Source organism: Narcine bancroftii, chromosome 4 (genome assembly GCF_036971445.1).
Source record: "Narcine bancroftii isolate sNarBan1 chromosome 4, sNarBan1.hap1, whole genome shotgun sequence".
In the NCBI taxonomy this organism is placed as follows: Eukaryota; Metazoa; Chordata; class Chondrichthyes; order Torpediniformes; family Narcinidae; genus Narcine; species Narcine bancroftii.
In genome coordinates, this window is record NC_091472.1 from 173,755,466 (window position 1) to 173,783,402 (window position 27,937).

General features: G+C 41.3%; 2 protein-coding genes across 21 annotated transcripts in view; one reads left to right on the forward strand and one right to left on the reverse strand.

The window, feature by feature from the left end:
• patz1 (POZ/BTB and AT hook containing zinc finger 1) overlaps positions 1-27,937 on the reverse strand; it is a 749,193-nt gene that overhangs the window by 288,981 nt on the left and 432,275 nt on the right. The window lies entirely within an intron of this gene.
• LOC138761246 (calcineurin-binding protein cabin-1-like) overlaps positions 1-27,937 on the forward strand; it is a 449,064-nt gene that overhangs the window by 47,172 nt on the left and 373,955 nt on the right. For all 12 annotated transcript variants that reach the window (XM_069933059.1, XM_069933061.1, XM_069933058.1 and 9 more), the window contains 4 exons: positions 7,931-8,217; positions 13,026-13,191; positions 21,396-21,532; positions 27,444-27,661. In XM_069933059.1, the coding sequence (XP_069789160.1) occupies positions 7,931-8,217; positions 13,026-13,191; positions 21,396-21,532; positions 27,444-27,661 (808 nt within the window). The remainder of the gene's footprint in view (positions 1-7,930; positions 8,218-13,025; positions 13,192-21,395; positions 21,533-27,443; positions 27,662-27,937) is intronic.

The window sequence follows — 27,937 nt, forward strand, 5'->3', positions numbered from 1 at the left end:
TTCAACAATTGACTTCACTTCAGTGGGAACCTCATCCCTGATGCTGGCTGCAGATTTTTTTTATTTGAAGGACTAATTTTGTTAGCTTCAACCTTAAATTCCCGTGTTTTGTAATTTCCAGTCGGTTTCTCTTGTAGCAAATCACTTTCAGCACTGAAGCCACATTCTATTAAATAAGACTATGGAAAATGTATCAAAAGTTCCTTTATGAAGTAGTCGAATTTGGGTATTTCTTTTTGATTTTGTTTGACAGACACATCATGGTTCTTTTTACTTTGAACAGAGTTTTCATCATGTTGCAACTCTGATAACTCCTCTTGGTATTGCACTGGAAATTCAGACAAATCCACCAACAATGGCTGAGTTAACCAAAAGGGAAAATCCTTTGTCTTTAAATCACAAAATCTATCATTGAAGTTGGTAACCAACATTTTCAAATGGTCAACATTGACATTTGTAGCAGCATTAGTTACCTCACACTTACTCAACCGATAGAATTGACTGAAATTTCTTGCAGAAATATTCCTTTGGCATAATTCTACAAGTGTCATGAATCCAGATATCTTTGTTTTTGCATCAATGAGTGTCATATTTGCTACTTGGAGTTATTTGTTCAATGTACTTAGTTTCTCAAAAATGTCCATCAGGAAATTCACATAAGCTTTGCCATTTGTTGTTAGCAAGAGCTTCTTCATTTCAGGTCCGTCCTTCAAAAACTCGCTGAGGAAGATCAAACCGTTCCATAAACCTTTTTGAAGCAGTTTCACTTTGAAAACCACCTTACTTCAGTGTGAAACAATAACCTCACATGTTCTGTATTTTTATCGACACAAAACTGCTTAAACAGCCATTCATGTTTGGCATTAGCTTTGATGGCATTGATATGCTTGATCACAATGCAGTATCTCATGTAGAACAGGGGAAACTTTCTTGGCAACTGTTTTTTTGGTGGATAACACAATGCACAAACAACATGTTTGGATTTTCATCCTTCATTAGTTTTAAACATCCTGTTTTTTTTACCCATCATAGCAGGTGCACCAACTGCAGCACAAGTGTTACGGAGTCCAGAGGACCCCAAAAACCAGCAGCAATGGATATGCCCCACAACACAGGGTTACTGAAACAAAAGTTGTTTTTAATTATATTTGAACAAGAAAACAGAATTAAACTTTAACTTGTTACTTAACCTACTTACTTAACCTACCTAACCTACTTAATCCCCCCTCTAATACTAAGCACAGGTGTGTGTAATGTATATTTAAGATTAGAAAAGTTCTTTGGATCACAGTCCAATCTCACTGGTTGCAGGCCATTCTTGTACTGTGCACAGAGGTTAGTATTAACAAAGTTCACCAGTCTTTGGTGCTTAACAGGCAAATGGTTACCACTTAGGAGGGTTCTTGCTAGTTTTCGGAGAGAGATTCCTTTTGTTCCAGGACATCCGCAACTGATTTCTTATCAATCAGCCTTGCTGACGAAACTTGCCCCCTTCAGGGTTCTCCAGATGATCCTCTTTCTTTCAGGTCACCTTTCAGTCTGCCAGTCTTCTCCTTTGACCAGGCAGCCTTCCACAGTTTGCCAGCTTGTCCTTCTGGAACTGATTTCTGTCTCCTCTCTCTCTGTTTCACACCCTCCCTCTCTGAGAGCAAAACTGTTCTCCCTTTGCCTGCAAAAATCACATGCTTTCCAAAGCAAGCTGCTGAATGGTGCTACTTTGTTGCTCCTCATCAAAAAGCATTCTGCAAAAGTCCTGCAACAACTCTGTTTTGAAATGTGTGTGTGCAAGCTGCTCCAACAATTACTCCCAAACCACCTCTAAATACTCTGTCACACAAGATATAATGTTTCCTTTTGGTATTTCATTTTCATCCAAATAATTTCTGAGCTTGCTGTAGATATCAACGACAGTAGTGGTTGTTCTTAATGATTCTTAAAACATCTCTTCTTGAAACACTTCTTGATCGATATATCTCACATGTGCCAATAACAGAGCCTTACTGTCTCATATGCTAGATTCATCCAGTTGGATGATTCAGTTTCGTGATTTCAACTTCTCAACACACTGTTTTTCAACATCTTGACCCATGTCATTATTCTATTCCAGACAGTACTATTACTCAATGGCATTGCTCTGACATCTTTGTCATCCTTTTACAGAACTGTTTTGGGAAACAATGATATTGCGGGTTTAATCAGTTTCTACCCAATCATATGATTCTTCCCATGTTTTGCTATCAGCAGAGAAATTTCATAGCTAGCTTCAACGGTATGATTCAGGGCTGTAGTTTGCACAGCGAGTAATGAAGTGATTTAAAAAAAAATCTATTTTCAAACTTCTCTTTCAGTGATTTAAAATATTCCAATTTTGAAGTGACATGATTAGGATGTTTTAACCTCAAATGAGCTTCAAGATGGCCTGGTTTCATTGATTTTTTTTTTGTCAAAGTCTGTTGGCATAATAGGCAAAAAGGTGCACGTTCATTGTGTACAGCAGGTATAAACCCAAACTTCAAGTACTCCATGGAATATTGATGAAAATTTTGCTCGCTTGGTGTGCTCATTTTGAATATACAACAGCGCGAGCTCCCTGAAACAGATTAATCAATATTTTATTTTGTCTTAGAATTGAAAAATGTGATAAAAGTAATGATCGAATCAAAGGAAGAATACTGACTCTCAAAAAAATGAAAAATGACACTAGTGTGGTTTCTGACATTTTTTCTTGCAGAGAATGCATCAAAACTGTGCTAGCCTCATGCTTTACATTTTAGGGTCCCTGTTTTTAAAAATTTTTTTGGCGTCCCTCTCAGGCTGGCGCCTGGAGTGGACCCCAACACCCATCAATACTCTAGTGCACAAAAATACAGACAGATACTGGTCTCACTCACGACTGACCTGAAAAGGTAAAGGAGCCATGATTGTTGAGATAATTTGGAATGGATGATAATAAGATTGGTCAGAAAAAAATATAATTATAATTTTAACCAAGGATAACAATAGTTAAAATAAGAGAAACAATGGAGAAACATCAGATGAGCAAAAACACATTTTATGAAAATAAAAAGAACAGTGATTTTACTTGGAAGTCACCACAATTGTATTGTACTAACAATGTTGCCAAGTCACATCTTTCATACCAACATAACGAGTTTATTTTTTCAAACCAACTTTTTAATTATTTCCCAAAATATTCCTATGCCCCACTAAAATATTTTTAAGCCTCATGCCACACTGGTGATTTGATGCTCTCAACCCTCCATACTATCCAAAACACTACCAATATTTGTGTCAGTTGCAAACTTGCTCTCCCACCCTTCTACTTCCTCATCCAGGTCATTTTATAAAAACCACAAGAGAAGAAGTCCCAGAAGTGATCCCTGTGCAAGTGACCTCCATGCAGAGCATGAACCACCCACAACTACCTTCTGCCTTCTTTGGGCTAGCCATTTCTTATCTATAAAGCAAGGCCTCCTTTGATTCCATGCCTCTTTTCTGAATGAGCCTTGCATGTGGAACCTTATCAAATGCCTTACTGAAATCCATGTACATTACATCTATTGCTCCACTCATCAAGGTGTTTTGTTACATCCTCAAAAGAATTCAGACAGACGCAGGAGGCACTACATTTCCCTGTCGAAGCCATTCTGAGTATCCCTAATCAAGTTGTTTTTTTAAATGCTTGTAAATCCTGTCTCTCAGGATCTCCTCCAACTGCTTACTCACCACCGAAGTGAGACTCATTGATCTTTAATTACCTGGGTTGCCTCTACTTCCATTCTTGAACTGAAAAACAACATTTGCAATCCTCGACTCCTCTGATACTTGTCCAGTGGCTCAGCAATTTCTTCCCTTGTTTCCCACAGTAGCCTTGGGTAAATCTCATCTGGTCCTGGTGACCATACTTTTCAAAAGTTTCAATACATTCTCTTTTTTAATGTAAATATGCCCAGGCATTTTAGTCCACTTTAAGCCATCTTCACAATTTTGTCTGATGAATACTGAAGCAAGGTGTTCATGAAGGACTTTTGCTAACTCCTCTGACTTCATGCACGTTTCCACTATTACCCCTGGTGGGTCCTATCCTGGGTCCTATCCTCTTACAACTACTTCTCTTGTTCTTCACATACTTGTAGAATGCCTTGAGATTTTCCTTAATCCTGCTCACCAAGGCCTTCTCATGTCCCCTTCTAGACCTCCTCAGTCTGTGGTTGCAGGATTTTAATTTAAAAACACCATTGGCTCCTTTATCAGGCCATTTAATGCCTATGCAGAGCCACCAGCATTGGGACTAAGCAGCTGAACTCTTTGGATCATCGCTATGTCTCCGCTCTCCTGTATCCACAGCAGCGGCAGTGCTGTTACAGCAGCTCTGGCAGTGCTGCCTTTTTTTATATTAGTGGTGTCAATTGATTTGGAGCTGATCCTGTCTATGCTGTCATGGCTATGTAATTAATAGAGTAAGAGATTAATTGTGCATCCTGGGGTGTTCCTGTGTTGCTGGTCAGAGAGGAGGTGATGTTGCTGATTCTCGCTGATTGTGCTCTACTAATGAAGAAGTCAGTTGCAAAGAGATGAAGAGTCTCAGGCCCTTTAGCTGGGTCATGAGTCTTGTTGGTATGATGGTGTTGAATGCCACTGATTGAGGCCCTGCATCTTGTCTTCAGTAGAATTAGAGTTGTGCTGATAGACAGGTGACATGGGTTTGATGGGCTGAATGGCTTTGTTCTGTATGGTCAACATTCTGTGAATGAGAGTTATGCAGTGTAAACAGACTTTTTGACTCAACATATCCATGCCAACCAGTGTGCTCTTGGTTCTCACAAACTAGCTCCATTTGGCCCATAATCCTCAAATATTTCTAACCCATTACGAGTCCAAATGTCTTTTAAATGTTCCACTTCCTCTGGCAGTCCATATACTCACCATTCTGAATGTGAAAAATTTTGTCCCTTGGGGCCTCTTTAAATCTTTCTCCTCTAACTTTGGGCTACCCCAAGTATGGATAAAGACTTTAACAATCCATCTTATCTATGCCCCTTGTGATTTTATAAACCCAATTAAGATCACCCCTTAGTTTCTTTCATTCCAGTAAAAATAACCAGACTATCCAGTCTGTCCTTGTAACTCAAGGACTCCAGTCCTGGGAATATAATGTGAATTGATCCCAAACTATCCCAATCTCTGTGACCTTGGCCTCTGTAGTTGGATGCACAATTTCTTTTCCTGAAGGCTGAAATCAGTGGACTGGTGCCAACATCTCCACCTCAATTATCCTCAAAACTAGGTTGTTGCAAAGCTGTATACTCAGTCCCCACTACTGTATCCCTGTGCACCCATGACTGCATGGCCAAACCCTACTCCAATTCCATCGATAAATTTGCAAATAACACCATTTTAGGCAGGATCTCCAACAACGATGTGTTGGAATATAAAAGAGAGATGGAGAGACTTGTGGCTTGGTGCCAGGACAACCACCTCTCTCAATGTCAGCAAGGCAAAGGAGCTGGTCATAGACTTCAGTAAGAGAGGTGGAGCTCACTCCCTGGTCTGCATCAATGGTGCTGAGGTGGAGATAATGGATAGTTTTAATTTCCAAGGATTAAATTTATCCAGTAACCTGTCCTAGTCCATTCATGCCAATGCAATGGCTAAAAAAATGCATCAGGGCCATCACTTTCTCAGAAGTCTGAGGACGTTTTTCATATCACATGTCCCTTAACTTTGGCAGATGTACCATTTAAAATACCCTGTCAGGATTCATCACTGTGTGGGATGGGAAATGTCCAGGCAAGAAACTGCAAAAGTTTGTCAATGCTGCTCAGACCATCACACATATCCCCCGCATCTCCATTGTCTCCATCTGTATCTCTTGCTGCTATGGAACATCAGGGAACATATTAAAAGACTCCTTCCTCTATGGCTATGTTCTCTTCAACCTCCTGTTGGGAAGCAGATTCATGAGTGTGGGATCATACAATACCAGATTAGAGGACTGTTTCCTGCTATTATCATATTCCACAACATCAAAATGATAAAATTATATGGCCTTTTCACTGTATAAACTGATATCCCTCTGTAACTGCAATTCTGTATTGCCTTCCTATATTATGTATGTGATATTTGGCTGGACTGCTTGCAAAAAAAGGTTTCTTGCTGCACCTTGGTACCTGGATAATAAGCTTGAACTATCTTCATTTGGAAAGGTGAAAATCGATAAGGTATAGTCAGCATTGGCTTTTGGTGGAATTTGATTGAATCTCTTTGAAGAGGTGGATAAAAGGATTGATAAGAGCAGAGCGATAGAACCATAGAACATTACTGCACAGAAACAGGCCCCTTTGGCCCTTCTAGTATGTGCTGAACCATTTTTTTTTTAAACTAGTCCCACCGACCTGCACTCAGTTCATAGCTTTTCATATCTTTCCGAACCATGTACCTGTCCAAATTCCTCTTAAATATCAAAATGGAGCCTGCATTCATCACTTAAACTGGCAGCTCATTCTATACTCCCACCACTTACAGTGTGAGAAGCTTCCCCTCATGTTCCCCTTAAACTTTTCCCTTCTGACTCTTTATCCATGTTCTCTGGTTTGTATCTCACTTTCCCTCAGTGGAAAAAGCCTATCTACATTTATTCTGTCTGTACCTCTCATAATTTGAAATACCTCTATCAAATCTCCCCTCATTCTTCTATGCTTCAGGGAATAAAGTCCTAGCCTATTTAACCTTTTCCTGTAACTCAGTTCCTGAAGTCTGGGCAACATCCTAATAAATCTTCTCTGGACTCTTAGTATATTACTGATATCTTTCCTGTCGTTGGGTGACCAAAACTGCACACAATATTCCAAATTTGGCCTCACCAATGTCTCCCGTCATCTCTTTTGGGTCCATACAAAACCGACCACTCTGATCTTCAAGGGGACAAATTTTGTTCCTAACAATTCTTTTGCTCTTCATGTACTCGTAGAAACCTTTAGGATTTTTCTTCACATTGTCAGTCAAGGCAACCTCGTGCCTTTTTGCCTTCCTGATTTTTTTCTTGAGGTTTTTCTTGCAATTTTTATGTTCCTCATTCACTCCATGCTGTGTATCCCTGCCATAAACCTCTCTTCTTCTGAACCAGATTCCCAATATCCCTTGAAAACTAGGGTTCCCTCTGCCTGATAACCTTGCCTTTGATCCTGACAGGAACATACAAACTCTGTACTCTCCAAATTTCATCTTTGAAGGTTACTCCTTCCTTACCCTGTGCGCCACGTGTCAATTGGATAGTGGATCAATAAATGGCTGCTAATAGGACTTCTGTTATTGTTCATTTTCCTTCATTTAATGGGCCACTTTAACCATGCTTTAAATTTGTTTTGTGTTCACCTTTACCTTGCTCTTTGACAGTTATTCTTGAAAAGTCTGCAATTTTATTTATTTTTATTATCTTTAGAGCAAGAACATCAACTCCTCCCACCTCCCTTCCTTACTGGTTTAATATATTGAAGCCTCCTGGGAAACTGTGCTTGGAAAGGGAAATGGTAGTTTCTGAGTCATGCTGTGATTTGGACTTCAAAACTCTTTATTTTGATTCTAGCATGTGAATACAAATCTATGAAAATGAAGCAAATCAAATTCAAAGTTATTTTCATGTGACTGTACGTGTACAACCAGACGAAACAGTGTTTCTCCAGACCACTGAACATGCCTACCTTCGCACACCCTTTATGCATCAAGTACAAATACTGTAGATATATAAGATAAATTGTAGGATGAACAACTGTTTTTCTCCACCCCTTCAGCACTGTCTCTTATTGGTGGAATCAACAAGGGAACTGAGGTATTCTAATACAATTCTAATCAACTCCAGAGCATCACTGTACAGTTTAAAGTACTTGAATTTCTGTCAGCAACATTGTCACTGGATGTTCTTTTATTTCAGGTGGACGTGCCTTGGTGAGAGCTTACTGGCTACTTATATAAGTTTGACATCATCTGAGCCGCCTCACCCTGGACTTGGGAGGATGATAGATCTTTGCATGTACAGAGATCCTTCCCAGCATCTCCTGACATCACCAACAGGAACACCTGTTAGTGTTATTCAGCCCAATCCTACCACTTCTAGTCCTACACCAGTGGTGACAACACCGACAATGCCAGCACCAGCCACGGTTACACTTACTGCTCCAACTCCTATTCTAAGTGTACCAGAAGCTGTTGTAGTACAAGGTTAGCATGAATGTCATTTGTATCTCTGATTGTGAAGAATAGTGGGATATAGTGAAAAGACTTTGCTTCTGAGCTAGTTTTTAAAAATTAATTGTTCTGGTTTTTGGATATTCATTATAATGGTTTTAGTTATGTTGTACTGATTGAATCATCATTTTTGAGGGCTGATGGTGTTCTGTGCTTTTGTCCTTTTGAATCATGTGAGGAAAACTGCAATAAATTGGATGAATGGGAGAGGATTTAGGGAAGGCATAATACAAGGGTAGTATTCAGAAAATCTTGGGTGGATAACTGACAGGTGGTCAGTACTCCCCTCATGCACTTGGTCCAAGTACTATGCATGGGACATTGATCCAATTGGCAAGTGGGATGGGGAAAAATGATAGAAAGTTTGTCCTCCCAGAAATCTGATGGCCATTACAAATCCACAGTTAGTTTGAATTGTGACTTAAAACATACTGCTTTGGTGACATAATCAATTTAAGTCTCTTTCTACATATACTTTCCAAAGTCAAATCATTTGCTGAGGTAAACAGAACATCATCTACCAAATAAATTTATTATTCCACCTGCATTGAATTCGCCCATCGTTATTGAATGAAGATCTACCAGGACCAATGCCTGAAGAGGGCACACAAAATCAGTGAACTGGTGCGGACTCAAAAGACCAACATGGCCTGTTTCCGCTCCGTAAATGGTTATATGGTTATGGTTATATGGTTATACTCATTCAATTGATTTCATTTCCTGATGCAACAACATGAGAACTCAAATATAAGCACTTTTATTGCAGGAATTAATAGTAAACTTTGCTGAGACCTAGCTCCCTTTTGTAATTAAGAACAACTTGCACCTTTTAATGCCTTTAAAGTATTTAAGTTTCCAAGCCACCTCATGTATAATCTGAGAAAATCTGTAAAAGGAGGAATCTAGGTGAAAACCTTGGTGAAAGAGGGAGGGAGGTGCGGATATGAAAGTTTAGTGAGCCAAACCCAAGCAGGGTGTCTAGATTGCTAAAGACCACTGTGTGTGGGGTGAAAGACATGAGTAATGCCCAATAGACAAAGTGGATGAACCTCAAACTACCTGAAAATGTATGGTGAAAAGAAGGCCTTTTGAGAAGGCCAGCTTATCTTTCCATTGCTTGCTTTATACCATCACAGGTTAAGACACCTCAGCTGTTAATATATACCTGTAAACAATATGGGTAATTAAATAGATTGAGAGAAAATTGTTATTCTGTTCTGGAAAATATCTTTCTTTTCTACTTCTCTTATGGACAGGATCTTTTCCATGCACTAATGTAAGGAAAATGTACAGAGCGGCAATAATTACTGGACTTCAAGGGATTATGAAGGATCCTTCTCAAATTCATCTGCCTTTTAAAAAAAATTGTCATAGAACTTTGGTCCAGAATAACAATTTATCTATGATTCTCATCAATATATCCAACCTAGATGTTCCTGGAGTGCAAACTGAGGTCAAGTCATTACTTCAACTCTGAATCTTAATGTTTTCAGTTCTGCCTTCAGTAAGTTTCCTGCAGAAGTGGAGTTAATCCATATGGAGAACTGGAAACTATAAAGTCAACACCTCTATTATAGAACTAAGATCACCTGAACCATAGCCGTTGAGTTGCTGTATCCAGGTGACCTCTGACTATCATCAGAAACTAAGCTCTAATTTATTGTTGATTCTTTCTCTGAGCACTAAGCATCCAGAAAACAAAATTCCTTGAATAATCTTCTGTGCACGACACTGCTTCCCCTCCCTCCTCCCAATAATAAAAATTCATGATGAGACCACTTTTTAGTATCCTGCCACGTATCTCTAAAACCATCTCTCAATATTGGATGGCGTCAATGACAAAATCCACCACTGCATCCAGTGTACCAGAGCAGGCTCTGGCTCCTGGCAATAGAATTGCAGTCTATCAAGCAGATGTGATCCGATCCACCTGTATTTGACAGGGAGGTCATACAATGGGCACCTCAAACACTTGAGATGTATCACTGTTTCGTCAGCCAAATCAACTGGCAGTACAAGTGCTTGCTGCTAAACTGGCTCTTGACTCATGGGGAAGCCTGGCACGTGCTTAACCTGTCAGCAAAGCATTCAGAAGGCACTGAACACTTCAAGTCTCTATGATAGGAGTAACTGGAGGCCAAATAAAAAGCAGTGGAGAAAACATATGACAAACCAAAAATCCATCCATCTACCCCATTTGCCTTCATCCTCTGCATCTGCAGATCCTCTACAAGACCTATGAGTCAGCAAGTTTTCTTTGACTTAATAGTAAACCAAATCAGATCCTTGAAAAGCTAGCCAGTTGCCTCTCATTATAATTCTGCAATCCTGGAAACATCAAGACAAATCTCTACCTTCTCTGTTGATATTGCCATACTTCCAGCAATTTGGAGGTCATTACTGTACATTCCATTCTTGCTGCAACCCAACTAGGATTTTCTTTTGGTCTGGTCTTGTATTTCACACTTTGAATCATAACAAGATTCACCTTCACCACTTTTCCTTCAAAGCATCAGAAAGGCAGGTATTGACTGAACTCCCTCCTCTCTTCAACCACGTTTTTTTATTCTGCCACGTGTTGTAAATCCCTTGCTTTATTTCATCCCAAAACACAACACAACACCTCATTGTGATTGAATTCTATTTTCTGCTTTGTTGCCCACCAAACCATTCCATTGATTTATTTCAGTTGTCTATCATCTTCATTAGTGCACAGGTAGCAAATGCAACAACTAATCCATGCAACTACTGAGAGGGTTATGGAGCTGGATGAGATTCTGGATATAGGTGGAGTGGAGGGATCTGAACATGAAGATGTGAATCTTAACCTACATCTTCACCTGTCGGAGCATTCACAATGAACAAACAGAAAGAGGTATACAATCCATTGATCATTGGGGGATCAGAGGTGGAGAGGATGAACAAATTTAAGTTCTTGGGGGTCACTATCTTGGAGGATCTTTCCTGGACTCAACACACCAATGACATTGTGAAGAAAGTACTTCAGCACCTCTACTTCCTCAGGATTTTACAGTGGTTTGATATGACACCAGAAACCCTGACAACTTTCTACAGAAGTGTAGAACAGCTGAATCACAGTCTGGTTTGGGGACACCAATGCCCCTAGTGTAAAGCCCTCCAAAAGGTAGTGGACACAGCCCAGGACATCACAGGCAAAACCTTCCATGCTATTGAGAACATCTACAGGGAATGCTGCTGTTGGAGAGCAGTAGCACTCATTGAAGACCCACACCACCTAGCACGTGCTCTGTTCTCGATGCTGCCATCAGAAAAGAGGTATAGGTGCCACAAGACTCGCACCACCATGTTCAGGAACAGCTGCTACCCCTCAACCATCAATATCTTCAATGACAAACTTAATTAGAGACTCATTTAAGGATTCTTGTGCACTTTCTTGAATTTCTTTTTGTTCTCTCTGTATTGTGCAGTCAGTTTTACATTCATTATCTGTTTACAGTTCTTTGTTTACATATTGATGCTGTGTACAGTTTCTTTGCATCTCCAATTAGTGGTAATTTTGCCACGCCTGCAGGAAAAAAGAACCTCGGGGTTGTATGTGATGTCTGACAATAAATCTGAAATCTGAAAATATGAAATCTGAACATCTTGAGAAATTTTAACTGTCAGACACTTGGAGGGATCTTTGACCAACAATAAGTAAACCAATAAAAAAAACAAAATGCTGGAGAAGTTCAGCAGGTAAAACAGTGTCCTTTATAAAGCAAAGGTAAAAACCAACGTTTCAGGCTTGAGCCTTTCATCAAAATATGAGAAAATGCCCACAGGTGTCTGGGCCAAAGAGTGGAGATGATAGGTAGAGAAAGGAGGGAGGGGACAGCAGCATTGAGGGGGAGGAGGGATGGCTGGATGGGTAGAAGAACTGGAAAGACTGAAAAAAGGGGAAAAAAAGTGAGCGTTTAATGCACAGTCTGAAAATAAGGTGTTGTTCCTACAATTTGCGGGTGGTCATGGTAGGATAGTACACAAGAGCATGGACAGACATGTGAGCATGGAGTGTGACTTAGAATTGAAATGGTTGGCCACTGGGAGGTTGCTGTGGCTGCAAATTGTGCAGAGGTGCTGAGCGAAGCGATCTCCCAGTCTGCGACCGGTCTCTCCGACTTAGAGAATGTCACAAAGGGTGTACTGGATGCAGTAAATAAGTTGTCTGGATGTGCAAGAGAAGTGTTATGTACAAGAGGAGATGTGGGCGCAAGTGTTGCATCTCCTGCAGGCACGGTGTAAGGTGCTGGAGGTGCAATGCGTGGGGAAGGATGAGTGCATGAGGGAATCGTGGAGGGAGCAGTCCCTGTGGAAAACTGAGAAGGAAAAATGTGTCTGGTGGTGGGATCCTTTAGTAAGTGCTGGAAATTTCAGCAAATAATGTGTTGGATGCAGAGGCTGGTTGGGTGGTAGGTGAGGAGGAGGGGAATTCTATGTTTGTTGTGCCTGGGGGTGGAGGGAGCCAGGACAAATGAATGGGAAATGGAGGAGATGCGGGTGAGGATAATAGTGGTGGAGGGGAAGCCACGATTGTGGAAGAAGGGAGGCATTTCGGAAGATCTGGTTGACCACCACCACTAGTATATTGTAAAAGCAGTTGCTGGTAATCAAGTATGGCTTAACTTTTCTGTTGGTTCTGAGAACATTTATGTAAAGTGTGGTATGATTGATGTAGCAACATTTTTGCCATTAATACTGAAAAGATGTCTTTGTAAGTAATTTCCTGATGTTTTCTGTTGAAATAAATTTGAAAACAGACTCTTTGATCATGGACAAGACAAAAAAAGGCTCGAAGAGGAAGCGGATTGCTGATGAGGCTGGCGAGCCCGCTAAGAGGCGCTCTGCTCGAGTGAGAAACACCAAGTGTAAAAAAGAAGAGAAGGTTGACTTTCAAGAACTGCTTGTTAAGTTCTTGCCCTCAAGGTAAAATGGCCCTTTTAGTGAAAGATATTGATATTTTAAATGTTCTCAGTGCTGTATTAGTTGAGCAGAGGCTGACCCAGTAATTTGTGTGCCACAAAATGGAATTTACTCCTGCTTTATATGCCTGTTTTTCTGCGGACATGTGCTCATTCTATATTAATGGCCAATAGCTTCTATACAGTCTTGCAATCTGGAGATCCAGAATACGGCGACAAGGAATGTTGTAGGCAGCTGGACATCTCACTCTTGTGACAGCCTTATCCTCCAGCATGGAGTTATAATCTCTCTTTTACTGTTTAATCCACAGTCCTTTGAAGCTGAGTTTTAACAACATTCCAAAGAACAGCATTCTGTTAAGTCTTTTGGCATATCTAATAAAATACACCAGATTATGGTTTTACTTGTAGTTCTTTGCTTAGTTCATAATTTAATCTTTTCCTTTTTGTGTATATATTCATTATGAATCTCTTGCAAATTTAGATTAACTGTTCTCAATTAAACTATCATTAATGGCACAGTATTACAGCGCCAGCTAACCGGGTTCAAATCTGACTCCATCTGTAAGGAGTTTTGTACATTCTCCCCGTGTCTCCGTGGGTTTCCTCTGGGTGCTCTGGTTTAGTCCCATCCTTCAAAGTGTATGTGTGTTGTAGGTTAATTGGGTGTAATTTGGCAGCATGGGCTCATGGGCTGGAAGGACTAGTTTCCATGCTGTATGCCTAAATTTAAATTTTGTAGAATGGTTACCGTGCTGTGTGCCCAAATTTAAATTTTGTAGAGCGAGTGAAAGAACCATGCAGAGTTGAAAGTGAGTTGAACCAATGGACTTTAATAGAACTCTCGCATGCGCTTAATTCCCTTGGAACCCGACGACGCTTGCAACTCCTGTGAAGTTTATGACGTCAGCCGCTAGGCTGTGGGTTTGCCCTGCATTCAGAGCTCTCACAGTCAGATCTGCCATGGACTTTCCCGTGATTCCATGAGTGGGTTCACCTGTTTGCATGGGTGAGCCACCACATGATCCTCCCCCCCCCCCCCCCCCAACTGGCATTATGAGGTGTGAAGTCAATGGCCAACATCTCTTGTTCGTTTGGGTGGCCAACCTCATTGATATGTGGGAATGGCCTCGTCACAGGGTGTTCCAGGTCTAGGTACACTGGCTTGAGGCAGTCAGTAGTGAAGATCTCCTCATGGCCATTCACATCAAGGTCACAGGTGGTTCCAATCTGATGCACCACCTTGTACGAGCTTTTGTACGGTACATCACTTTGTGGATGAAGACATAGTCACAGTTCTGGAGGTCCTTAGGGACAAAGGAAGGAGTTGGGCCATAGCACGAGGTTGGGACAGGAACTAGTGTTCCTTCCTTCTCTCAGATTCTTATGAACAAAGCCATGAGTGTTTCCTCTGTGCCACAGGTCACTGGCACAAACTCACTTGGAACTGTCAGTGGAGCGTGATATACTAACTCTGCTGAAGACATGGCTAAGTCTTTGGGAGCTGTGTCAATGCCAAGAAGCACCCAATCTGGGCCTTGGAGACACGCCATCAAGGCTGACTTCAGATGCCAATGGAAATGCACTACCAGGCTGTTGGACTGCAGATGATAGGCTATGGTGTGGTGCAGCTGGGCCACAAGTCGCTGTTCTAGGGTTGACCATAGGCTGGATGTGAACTGCACCACCCTGCACCCCCCCGCCCCCCAACCCGGTCTGAGGTGATGTTGGCAAGTAGGCTGAAATGTACAAACCCAGTTTTCAAAGAGGGCTCTGGCGCAGAACTCTTTCGATGTGTCGGTGAGCAGGTACGGCTTCTGGCGGCCACCTGGTGAACCTGTCGATCATGGAGAACTGGTATCATGCTCCCCAGGAGACAAGCAGCAGACCGACGATGTTCACATGTTCACTTGCTCAAACATCCTGTGCATCAGCTGGAAGGATTGAAGGGGGGCTTTCATGTGCCTTTGGACTTTGGAGGTCTGGCAGTGTATGCACGTCCTGGCCCAATACCTGACCTGCTTGCGTAGGCTGTGCCAAGCAAATCTATCTGCCATCAGTTGGACTGTAGTGTGTCAAAAATGCGATGCTCCAAGTGGCTGGAATGATGGGCCAGGGTTGGCCGGTGGACATGTCACAGAGGAGATTGCTGCTTGTTGGGCTGATGGGGATGTCCTCAAGTTGCAGGCCCGAGATTGCAGTGCAGTAGACTGGCATTTCTTTGTTTAGCTGTTGTGCCTCGGCGAGCACTGCGTAGTGCAACCCCTGGGGACAGAGAATGCACCGAGTGGATGGAGGTGTGGTTTTTCCCAGAGATGTGTTTGATGGTGGTGGTATACTCTTGAGAGGCATGATAGATGGCATTGCTGCTGTGCTGACCATGGATCTGACACTTTGGCGAATGCAAAGGTGAGGGGTTTGTGGTCTGTGAAGACTCTGAACTCCCGTCCCTCCAAGAAATACAGGAAGTGCCAGATGGCGAGGTAGAGGGCGAGCAGTTCTCTGTGGAATGTGAGTGGTTTCTATTGATCCTCAATTAGTTGTTCCAGCACGCTGCCGACTGCTGAGTTGGAAGCATCAACCGTGAGGGCTGTGGGCACATCCACCCACTGGTGTACCAGGAGGGTGGTGTTTGCAAGGGTACCCTTGGTCTGCTCGAATGCCGCTACTGACTCCGTGTCCTGGGTGATTTTCTTGGCCTTGCTGGAGATCAGGCCGAACAGGGGTTGCATGATTCAGGCCGCTGATGGTAGGAATTGGTGGTCAAAGTTGATCATGCCCATGAACTCCTGCAGGCCCTTGACATGGCATACTGGGGAATGGCCTGGACTTTCGTCAGCAAGGGAACCGCTCCATGCCGGTTGATGCAGTGCCCAAGGAAATCGATGGCTGACAGTCTGAACTGGCACTTTGTGGGGTTGACAGCCAGGCTGTATTCACTCATGTGATGGCAGAGTTAACGCAGGAACATCAAGTGGCTGGCGATCAGGATATCATCTAGGTAGATGAAGATGAAATCCAAGCCACACCCCACTGAGTCTGTGAGCCGCTGGAATGTCTGTGCTGCATTCTTGAGTCTGAAAAGCATCTGTAGGAACTCAAATAGGCCAAATGGGGTGATAAGGGCCATCTTGGGGTAATCACTGGGGTGGATGGGAATCTGGTGATATCCGCGGACCAGGTCGACGATGGAAAAGATATGTATCTCATGCAAATTGGCCATAAAATCCTGAATGTGGGGCACTAGGTAGCAGTTGGTTATGGTGGCATTGTTGATACTTCTGTAGTCCCCACATGGCCTCTGGCTGTCTTGGGCACCACGTGTAGCGGAGAGGCCCATGGGCTGTCTGAGTGCCGGACGTTCCCCATCTCCTCCATTTCTTGAATTCCTCCTTGGCGAGGTGGAGTTTGTTGGGTGGGAGCCTGCATGCCTGGGCGTGTATGCTTAGGGGTGTCGGTGGATAACTGTGGTATAATAATGGTCTGGCAAATTTGTTATCTGACAAAGTCATAGAGTCCAGGTGTTACTTAGCTTCACCAAGCGATAAGGTCTGGAAGGTCTTGGCATTCACTAGGTGTCGTTCCTTGAGGTCCACGAGGAGGCAGGAGGAAATCTGCACCCAATAAAGGCTGCAACACTGCTGCCAGCATAAATGACTAGGGGAAATGGCTGGAACTGAACTGTAGTGGGATGGTTCACATGCCATATGTGTGAATACTGCTGTTGTTGGCAGTGGTGAGCACTGGTCTTGACTGTCAAGGCGTGGGTGTCATGGCTTGAGGGGGGCAAGATGCCCATGTGCCCTCTGCCCCTGTGTATACGAGGAACTTTCGCTTGAAGTGTTGGTCCCATAAGTAAAGAAAGCTATCATGGTGGCCAGCCACCATAGCCATTAGCAACGGCCAGCCCTGTCATTTCCTGGAAAAGAACAGGGTGGGCGGCAATGGTTAGCTCCTCAACCCCAATGATCTGAATTGGGGTTGCTCTCTGCTGGTTGGTGGCGTGGGGAAGACCCAGCCCTTAGGGCGTGATGCAGCAACTTGGTCAATGGAGGCCCCGCCATGCTGCTTGGTGTGACACAGGATATTTGCATGGGCCACTACTTTGCGTGGGTCTCTGAAATTGTCAGTGATGAGGAGGCGGACATCTTCTGGCATCTGCTCAAGAAAGATATCTGTTCAAACAGCAAACATGGCTTATGGGTCTGCTCGTGGCAATATCTCTTTCATTGTCTGATAATGTGCAGTCGCCTAGGCCATCCATGTGGAGCAACCGCGCTGCACACTTACGGAGGGAAAAGCCAAAAGTACAGATCAGGAGTGCCTTGATTGTTTCATACCTATCCGCCCACAACCATTGGCTGGTGTAGGAAGTTGATGATGTGGCCTTGCTGTTTCCTGGTCTAGTGAACAGACCACATAGTTGTACTTTGTGGTGTCCGAGATGATTTAACTGACGTGGAATTGGGCTTCAGCCTGTTCAAACCAGACCTGTGGCTGTGAGGTCCAGAAAGCCAGCAGTTTCAGTGAAACTGCATTTTGAGTGCTTGGGTCGGTCATTGTTAGGTCCAAATGCCGTTTGGACCATCAGGGTCACCAATGTGGGTGCACAAGGCGTGCAGTGAGTCAAAAGTGAGTTGAACCAACTGACTTTAATAGAACTCTTGCACGTATTTAAATTCCTTGGAACCTGATGATGCTTGCAACTCCTGGGACTTTTATGATGTCTGCCACTAGGCTGTGGGCTTGCCCCGCACTCAAACCTCTCACAATCAGATCTGCCATGGACTTGCCCGTGACTTTGTGAGCCAGTTTGCCTGTTGTGTGGGTGAGCTGCCACAATTTGATCAAATTGTTATCACCTGTTTCTCAGCAAGATTTCATACCCTCTTTCTCACTCATGGATAACTAATTTTTTGAAAGTGAGAATTGGATTTTGTTTAAAACAACAATCCAGTAATTTTGCAGTCATCAATACTGAAACTAGCTGTTTATTCCAGATTTACTTATCTGATTTTAGATTCTCCAGTTGTCATTGCTGGATTAGTTTATCAATGTTCCATGAGAATGCATGCACCCTATCCAATTGCATTTTATAACAACCACTCTCTATTTCAGACAAGACCTGAAGATCTCTTTGCACTTTTACTATTGCTACTATATCGTTCTAATAGCATGGCAACTAGAACTGTCCACAATACTTCAAAAATTATCTTACCAATGTTTTGTGAAGCTGCGTTATGATGTTCCAACTCAATGTCTCAATCTACCAAGTGCCTTCTTCACTACCCTATTCATCTGTGCCACCACTTTCTAACTGCATGCACCTGTAGGCCCCTCTGTTCATCTTGTCCAAAGGACCCCTCAATTAATCTGTGTGTCTGACTACTTTTGACTTCTTAAAATGTATTGTGGCATGTTTAGATTAAATTTTGTCTGTTGCCCCTCTGCTCATCTTTCCATCCTAGCAATATCCCACTGTATCTTTAGTTAACTTTATGCTATCTACAGCTCTTCCAATTCCATTTTGTCTACAAAATTGCCAATCTATATTCTCATAAAGGTCATTAAGGACAACCATAACACACAGGAACAGAAATAGGCTATTCAGTTCATTGAGTCTGCCCCACCATTTAATAATAAGCAGGTCCCTTTTCTCCCTTAGCCCCACTGCCCATCCTTCTCATTATCCTTTGATGGCCTGGCTAATCAAGAACCTATTAATCTCTGCCTTAAATACACTCAATGATTTGGCCTCCTCAACTGCCTGTGGCAACAAATTCTACAGATTTGCACCCTCTGACTGAAGAAATTCCTCTGCATCTCTGTTCTAAGCCTGAAGTTGTGCTGTCTTGTCCAAGACTCTCCCACCATGGGAAATAACCTTTCATCATCTATTCTGTCCTCATTCTCCTAAATTCCAATGAATACAGGCCAAAAGCTGTCAAACACTTCTCATATGATAATGGTTTCTTTTCTGGAAACTTCCTTGTGAACCTCCTCTGAACCCTCTCCCATGTCAGCACATCCTTTCTGAAATGAGGAACCCAAAACTGCTCACAGTACTCCAAGTGAGGTCTCACCAATGCCTGAGAAAGCCTCAAAATCACATCCCTGCTCTTTTTTATTAATTATATATATATATATATATATATATATATATGTATGTGTGTATAATATATGTGTGTGTGTGTGTATGTGTGTGTGTATATGTGTGTGTGTGTGTGTATGTGTGTGTGTATATGTGTGTGTGTGTGTATATGTGTGTATGTGTGTGTGTGTATGTGTGTGTGTATATATATGTGTGTGTGTGTGTATATATGTGTGTGTGTGTGTATATATGTGTGTGTGTGTGTGTGTGTGTGTGTGTGTCTATATATATATATTTTCTTTGGCTTGGCTTCGCGGACAAAGATTTATGGAGGGGGTAAAAGTCCACGTCAGCTGCTGGCTCGATTGTGGCTGACAAGTCTGATGCGGGACAGGCAGACACGGTTGCAGCGGTTGCAGGGGAAAATTGGTGGGTTGGGGTTGGGTGTTGGGTTTTTCCTCCTTTGTCTTTTGTCAGTGAGGTGGGCTCTGTGGTCTTCTTCAAAGGTGGTTGCTGCCCGCCAAACTGTGAGGCGCCAAGATGCACGGTTTGAGGCGATATCAGCCCACTGGCGGTGGTCAATGTGGCAGGCACCAAGAGATTTCTTTAGGCAGTCCTTGTACCTCTTCTTTGGTGCACCTTTGTCACGGTGGCCAGTGGAGAGCTCGCCATATAACACGATCTTGGGAAGGCGATGGTCCTCCATTCTGGAGACATGACCCACCCAGCGCAACTGGATCTTCAGCAGCGTGGACTCGATGCTGTCGGCCTCTGCCATCTCGAGTACTTCGATGTTAGGGATGAAGTCGCTCCAATGAATGTTGAGGATGGAGCGGAGACAATGCTGGTGGAAGCGTTCTAGGAGCCGTAGGTGATGCCGGTAGAGGACCCATGATTCAGAGCCGAACAGGAGTGTGGGTATGACAACGGCTCTGTATACGCTTATCTTTGTGAGGTTTTTCAGTTGGTTGTTTTTCCAGACTCTTTTGTGTAGTCTTCCAAAGGTGCTATTTGCCTTGGCGAGTCTGTTGTGTATCTTGTTGTCGATCCTTGCATCTGATGAAATGGTGCAGCCGAGATAGGTAAACTGGTTGACCGTTTTGAGTTTTGTGTGCCCGATGGCACATATATATATGTATATATATATATATATATCTATATAGATATATATAGATATATATATATATATATGTATATATATATATATATATCTATCTATATATATATATATATATCTATATATATATATCTATATATATATATAGATATATATATATATATATATCTATAGATATATATCTATATATATATCTATATATATCTATATATATATATATATATATATATATAAACAACAAAGGTCCCAGGACTAATTCTGGTAGATTGTTGTACCCTTTGAGTTGACCCAAATTGTTGACTGACCATATCAGCCCATGGATGCTGCCTGGCTTGCTGAGTCCCTCCAGCTTCCCTATTCACTTTTTCTCTATTTAGGTCCTATTTGTCATTTCATCTGGTATCCCTTGTGTCTCAACCTTTTGGACTAGCCTAGCATCTGAGACTTTGTCAGTAGCTTTACTTAAGTCCATTTAAAGCATGTCTACCACACATCTTGCTTCAATTTCCACATACATTTCCTTAAAGGAAACTCTATCAGATTTATAAGACACGAGTTATTTATCCTCTGAGCTTCTCACTCCTATCATTCCACTCAGCTACTTTTTCAAATGCGCGATGTATGAATGAATGTTTTTGTGCATTTCACCAGGATCTTCCTCCTTCAACTTGTACTCGTGACCCTTTTTAATTGACATATTCCTCAACACTTTGGGATTGTCTTGCTTTAAACACTTGTGTCATGTAAATTTAGCTTCTCCTCTAAAGGGCAAGGTAATCAATTCAAAGTGGAGATTGGCAGACAATTGAATTACAAGGGGAGTTGTGATTCTGTGGAGAGTGGCACAATTTGTGTTGAGACCAAGATCTGATCTACCACAATCTTACTGAATGGGGTTAAGCTCAAGCAGTCAATCAACTCCTCACATTCCAGCTTTTGCCTACAGTACTACTTCTATAGTAAGACAGACTTTTCATGCTGACTTCTTTTCTCCTACTAGGCTGAAGAGGGTTGAATTGGACGATGAAGAAGATGCTTTTAGCACCTTTGAAGTACAGACAGAACTGAAAAAGGAAAGTCAACAACTAATGGGCCCTTATAGAATGCAATTTGATCCTTCATCTTTCATGGAATTTGGTAGGTTTTCATCTCAAGGTTTCATCAGGGAACTTTCCAGTTTTCTGCATAATCACTGTTGATCACTTTTTGTCTCAGCACCCTAATATCCTCTGGCTTGCACTGTCTATCAACCACTCATATTCACTCATTCCATGTGAATTCAATTTTTTATGGTCCTTATATTCTCATCAATTCCTCTCAGATTCTTTAAGTCACCTGTTCCTCTGGGGAAACTTCCTAGCTATATAACCCACATATTTTGGTAATGAAACTACAGCATCCATTTCCCAGTTTTTTTTCAATTCTTCACCATTCTCCAATTAATGCAGCAAATTTTCACAAAAAAAATAGCCCAGATCTTAAAATTATTTCTGATATTTTTATGATGGAAAAAGTAATATCTGTATTTCTTCAATATACATCTGGGTGAGCCAAACCTGAGAACACCTCACATTCTTCCTAGACAGCCTTAAATCTAACGGCATAAACAATGAAGTTTTCTACCACCATTGTTTCCATATCTTCTTTACCAGCACCTATATTTTTTTTTCTGTCTCAGAGACTTCTTTTCTCTTCCCTCCTTCAACCCAATGATTTCTCTCTCAACCTGCCTCTCCATTTCCCGTCCTATGATCTGTCACCTCTTCTTCCCCACCACCCCGATTCTTTTATCCCCTTGTGTATGTAATTTTTCCTATTTTATCTTGTACTTGATAAAAGGTCCTAACCTGACTGATCTGTGGATGCTGTCTGACCTCCTGAGTTCCTCCTGTAATTCTAGTATCTGTAGCGTGTGTTTTTCTTTCTCCCCCACCCCCCTCCCCACTGGCTCTGTTTTAGCCATCATATGTTGACATAGCTAGGCAACAGCTTAGTTTTAAAAAAAATTCAGCCGAGTTTCAAATCAAGCCATCGCCTTGATCATCTTTGCCTCTCTATTTTCTGACAGACCCTTAACCCTCTGACATTTATCCTGCCTCAAGTTTGGCCTTTTGATCATATTTGAAATTAATTTCTTCACCATTGACATCTGCAACTACAGTTTCTTTGAATCTAAACTTTGGATTTTCCTCCTTAATCGTCTCTGCCTCCCTATTTTATTTCTTCCTTTAAGACACCTTGTAAAGCCAACCTTTTTCTTTAAAATTCCATTTATTTATTTATTTGGGGGGGGGGGAATGTACATAGTAACATTTTAAATATACAATATCTTAAACTTTTTCTCACAAACACAACAAACAAAAACAAAACCGTCCTCTCCCTCCCTCCCCCTCCAAACATACAGATCCGTTCACCGTCAGAGCTTGCATATATTTTAAGTATATAGAGTACACTTGGGGAAACTGTGTTTTTGCATCCATAATAGTTACTTTTATACTCTTTTTCCTTTTTATACTGTATCTGGGCCCCTATGTAGTCCAGGTATGGCTGCCAGACCTTTACAAAATTTTCATATTTATTCTTTAAGCTATGTGATTTTTTTTTCCATAGTCCATCATTCTAGAAGTAGAGGGGAGTTGGGCTTCCAAGTGATCGCGATACATTTTTTTTGCTACTGCCAGTGCTATTTTTATAAATGAGATTTAATATTTAGTCAATTTGTCATTTATTTCCATGAAATTACCTAATAGATATAGCTCCGTGAAGGCCACATGTTATCCTGGTTAATTTTTCTGCGATTTCTTGCCAAAATGGCCTCACTTTTATGCATGACCACATGGCAGGTAGAAAAGTTCCTGTCTCAGTCCTACATCTAAAACATATCTCTGAAATTTCAGCTTTTGATCTGTGTAACTTTTGTGGGGTAAGATATAATTGGTGTAAAATATTATACTGAACCAGTCCATATCTTGCATTTATAATTGATGTCATGTTGTCCTTACACCAATATGACTATCCTCTTTCTGAAATCACCACACCTAAGGTGCGACTCCCATCTTTTCCTTGACCTCTGCAACCCTGGTTTTGCACTTTCGCTCTGGAGAGCATGGTACATTTTTGTTATAAATTTGGATGTATTCCCCATCCAAACCGTTTGTTCAGTTTCACTAATTTCAGGTGGGGTTAACATTGGTCCTCATATTTCTCGTAAGAACGATCTTAGCTGGAGAAAACAGAAGGTGGTCCCATTGGCCACTCCGTATTTGTGTTTTAATTGTTCAAAGGACTAAGAATTCCTTCCATGTAACTGTCCATAATATATCTTATTCCTTTGTCATAACACAAATTTAATATTCTATTGCCCATGTTCATAAGCAATAACATTTTTACACAATGATGCTTTTATTGTATCCCTACTTTTTTCCTATACATTCATTAATTTCCCATGTTCTAATTATATGTATCAGAATAGGGTTATCCATCTTTTTCTTTAGTGATTTGAAACTCCATTTATAGATAAAGTCCTTTACTTCCTCCTCACCCATTGAGTACATTCCCATCTGAATCCAAGAGTGGGGGCTGTCTTCCACAAAGAAGGCTGTGAGAAATCTAGCCTATGCAACTAGGTAGTATTTTTAAAAATCTGGAATCTAAGTCCTCCCAGCCCATCGTCCTATGTCAGTTTTTCCAGTGCAATTCTTGGTACCTTATTATTCCATGGGAACTGACTAATATGGTTGTTTATTAGCTTAAAAAAGTGTTTGGGTACTGGAATAGGCAGCTTTTGGAAAAAGGTATTGCAGTCTTGGCATCACTTTCATTTTGACACAGTTAACCCTTCCCACCAAAGTAATCGGTAAGTCCCTCCATTTCTGTCGGTCTCTTTCTATCTTCGCAAGAAGAGCAACTTAATTTAGTTTATACAGATTTTACAAGTTATTGTCAATTGCTGTTCAAAGATATTTTATTCCATCTGTCTTCCATTTAAATTTAATTCCTTTTTGGTATCTTTCATATTCAAAATTTGTTAATAGTATTATCTCATTTTTATCAGCCTGATATTCATCCATGTAAAACCTACCTTTTTGACCAAGCTTGAGGCTACCAATCCTAATAGCTCCCTGAGTGGCTTGGTGCTAAATTTTATTTATTCTGGATATTTTACATTTGTTATACAAGTGCAAGTTATGCTGCAGCTTGATCTTTTGTCATGACAAATAGCTTGTTGCTATTACTTCATTTGATCAGGAGTTCGGAATTTTGGAAGGTTCCTTGAAACAGACTCAATTCTCAGAATGCCACCAATAATGTGTATTTGAAGATGCCAATTCTTAGAAATTTGTGTAACTTTACTTATCTATTGATTGGATTCAAATAATGAGAGCTCAGAGCCAATGTGTTTCCAGAGGGTGAAACATAATGAGAGCATGGTCAGGCAAGGCCTTTGATAAGATTCTGCATGGCTGGTTAGTCTGGAAGAATAACTTGCATGGAATCCAAGGTGAGCTGGTCTGTTTGGATTCAAGACTGAAGTACGGAGGCAGATGGTTGTACAAGTTGTACCTCTTTAATCTGATGACGTTGGGACCTTGCCATTGCTGAGCACAGAAAATGACGTAAAACAGAAATTTACTCCTAATGGAACCCTCATGTAAACATATCAAAGGTAGAACAAAGCTTAAAATAGGAAATAATAATGTGGGGAGGCACAGTTAGTGAAGCAGTTAGCACAACACATTTACAACGACTGGGGTTCGAGTCTGTGCTGTCTTTAAGGAGTTTGTACTAATGGCGGCAGATTCAAACGTGCTGGACCATGGGAGTTTCCAGACCACAGAGGACCAGATAAGAAAAGTACAATCTGTAGTGGAGGGATGTTTTTCTGATTTGAGGCCTGTGTCCAGAGTTGTGTCGCAGGGGTCAGTACTGTGTCCACTGCTGTTTGTCATCAATATTAATGATTTGTATTGCATAGCAATAACTTGATTAGTAACTTTTCTGATGACACCAAAGTGGGTGTAGTAGACAGTGAGAAAGGATATCAAAGTTTGTAACAGTTGAGTAGGTGGGCCAAAGAGTGACAAATGGAATTTCACACTGTTATTGTTTCAGGCTGTAAGGAACCACTAAGTTTTTACTCAGCTTTTTTTCCCTCCCTCTCATGTTTATAGAAACTTTTACCATCTGTTTTTACATTCTTTGCATCCTATTCTCACTGAATACTAAACTGCTCCCAATCCTTTGTCCCCACTGCTCCTTCTGGCCATTTTTTATTTCTCCTCTGATTTGCTATTTCTTTTGTAAGCCATAAATGAGCTACCTTTCTTGTTTCATTTTTATGCCAGAGAGGAGTGAACACATTTTGTAATTTGTCCAGCACTTTTTAACAGTTCCCACAATCAATCCTTTAAATGACATTCCCTTCAAATTCTCTCACTCTCCATGTTAATTAAGAATTCATGTTTTGGGACCCAGACCACAAAATTGTTAATTGATATTTTTTCTCATTGCACAATATTCTGTTTAGGGTTGTCTTTTCTCAGGTTAACTCCTGAACTCTTTGATCTTAAAATGTCATGGGTGCACTTCAGAAATTCCTCCTTTAGAATATTATTATGAATTTGTCTTGCCCAATCTATACTGTATGTAGATGATATTCACCCATTATTATAGCTGTACTCTTCATGAATAACACTATTCCCAATATCAGCACCACTGAGGGGGGAAAGAGGATCAACGTTGGTAATTCTTGAGATTCCATATTGGGTTTCTCTGAGCAAATGTCCTTTGTCACAGTTGTACTGATACCCTCTTTGATAAACAGTGCTTCTCTGCCTCCTTTCTTCTGCCTGTCTTTCCTAAATATTAAATATCCCTGGCTTTTCAGTTCCCATCCTTATTCTTCATAGGGCCAAGTTGATGAAGGGCTCTCGCCCAAAATGTTGGTTATGTATTTTTTACCTTTGCTATATAAAGGGCAATGCTTGACGTGTTGAGTTTCTCCAGCTTTGTGTTTTTACAAAGGGCTAAATTGCACTTGTTTTCTGCTCTTTGCATGGTTAAATTATCTTTCTTATTGTGAGCACTCCATGTGTTGAGAGGCAATGCCTTTAGTCTGTGTAAATTCTCCGCGACAGTACCAGGCAACATCCTGATGAGAAAATAGGTTCTCATTCTGCGATACACATATTTGTTGGAGAAACTCAGCAGGACATCCAGCATCCATCAAAAGTAAAGGGTGTCCTTGTCTATTGCCAAACCAAGGCCACCCACAACTTGGAGGAACAACGCCTTGTATTCCATCTCTGGGTGGGGGGATGGTTAGTTGATGTTTCCAGTTTGAGCCCTTCATCAAGATTGAAGCTGCAGTTGGATTCACTTCTTGTATTGCTGCGACTCTGATTTGTTAAATAGCAACAGAGAAGGTTCCCATGGGGCTCTGTAACTGGACCTTTTAATTAGGATGATTAATGATTCCAGGGACCTTCTCCCACTCAGAGAGCTGCCTTTTACATTTATTCAGGCACCTGCCTTTATTTTTAATTTGGGGAATAAAAATAGTAAAATGAAGGTACCAGTCAGCTATCTCCCCTTACAACGTATCACTCTTTGAACTGGAATATCAGTTTTGGTTCTCTCTCAGTTATTACTGTGTAACCTGAAATTTCTCACTGCAAGTGTCCACTGCTGTTTGTGCCCCTTCTATGGCCTTTCCTTGCTCTTTGGTTTTTGGCTCCACAGGTCAGCCACTATTCGTGCCCAAGAGGAGAAAGGAAATACAGACCAGTCTTCAATTTCATTTCCTCTTCGACTTATTTTGCTTGCAACCTTTTTGTTTGTTTTTCAAACTTTGCAGCAAGTACCAACTTTGCCCCCAGGTCTCAAAGTGGCTTTGAATAAGAGTTGTTTGACTGATGAATTTCCTTTTGTCCTCGTGTACATTTTGCATTTTATGTTGATGTTTCTGTGAATAATGTAATGGAATGAAATGGGCTTTATGTAATGTACATTATAGAATGTATGTTATCCTAGTTTTTTAAACCAACAGAAAAGCAAGATGTTCACAGGTTCTTATTGAACAATCTAAAGAATGGAGGGATACTGGATCTGATGCTAAAATATTTAAAGGTACTTGGTCAGAAGTTCTTGGCAAAATGGCCACCAAGATTGGCGGAGGTTGTACTTTCAATCTACAACAGTTGGAGAAAGCACTGCAGCAGTCTGCCTAATCCTATCCTGAGAGAGTGCAGCAACCAGCACATCAAGGTACAGCTATGAGGCTAATAATCATAAATACTTTTCAATTTTGTTTGTACTATATTGCCATCAACAATTTATTGCAATACCCAAAAGTGCTGGAAAAACTCAGCAGGTCACACAGCATCCATAGAAAGTAAAGGGTAACCTTTGTCAAGGTATATGCAAAAGGCAGACAGGCACCTGAATAAAAAGATGGGAGGAAGGGGCAGGGGGAGGAACCACAGGCTAACAAGTGTCATAGGTAGATACAGGTGGGAGGGTAGAAGAGGAAAAAAAGCTGAG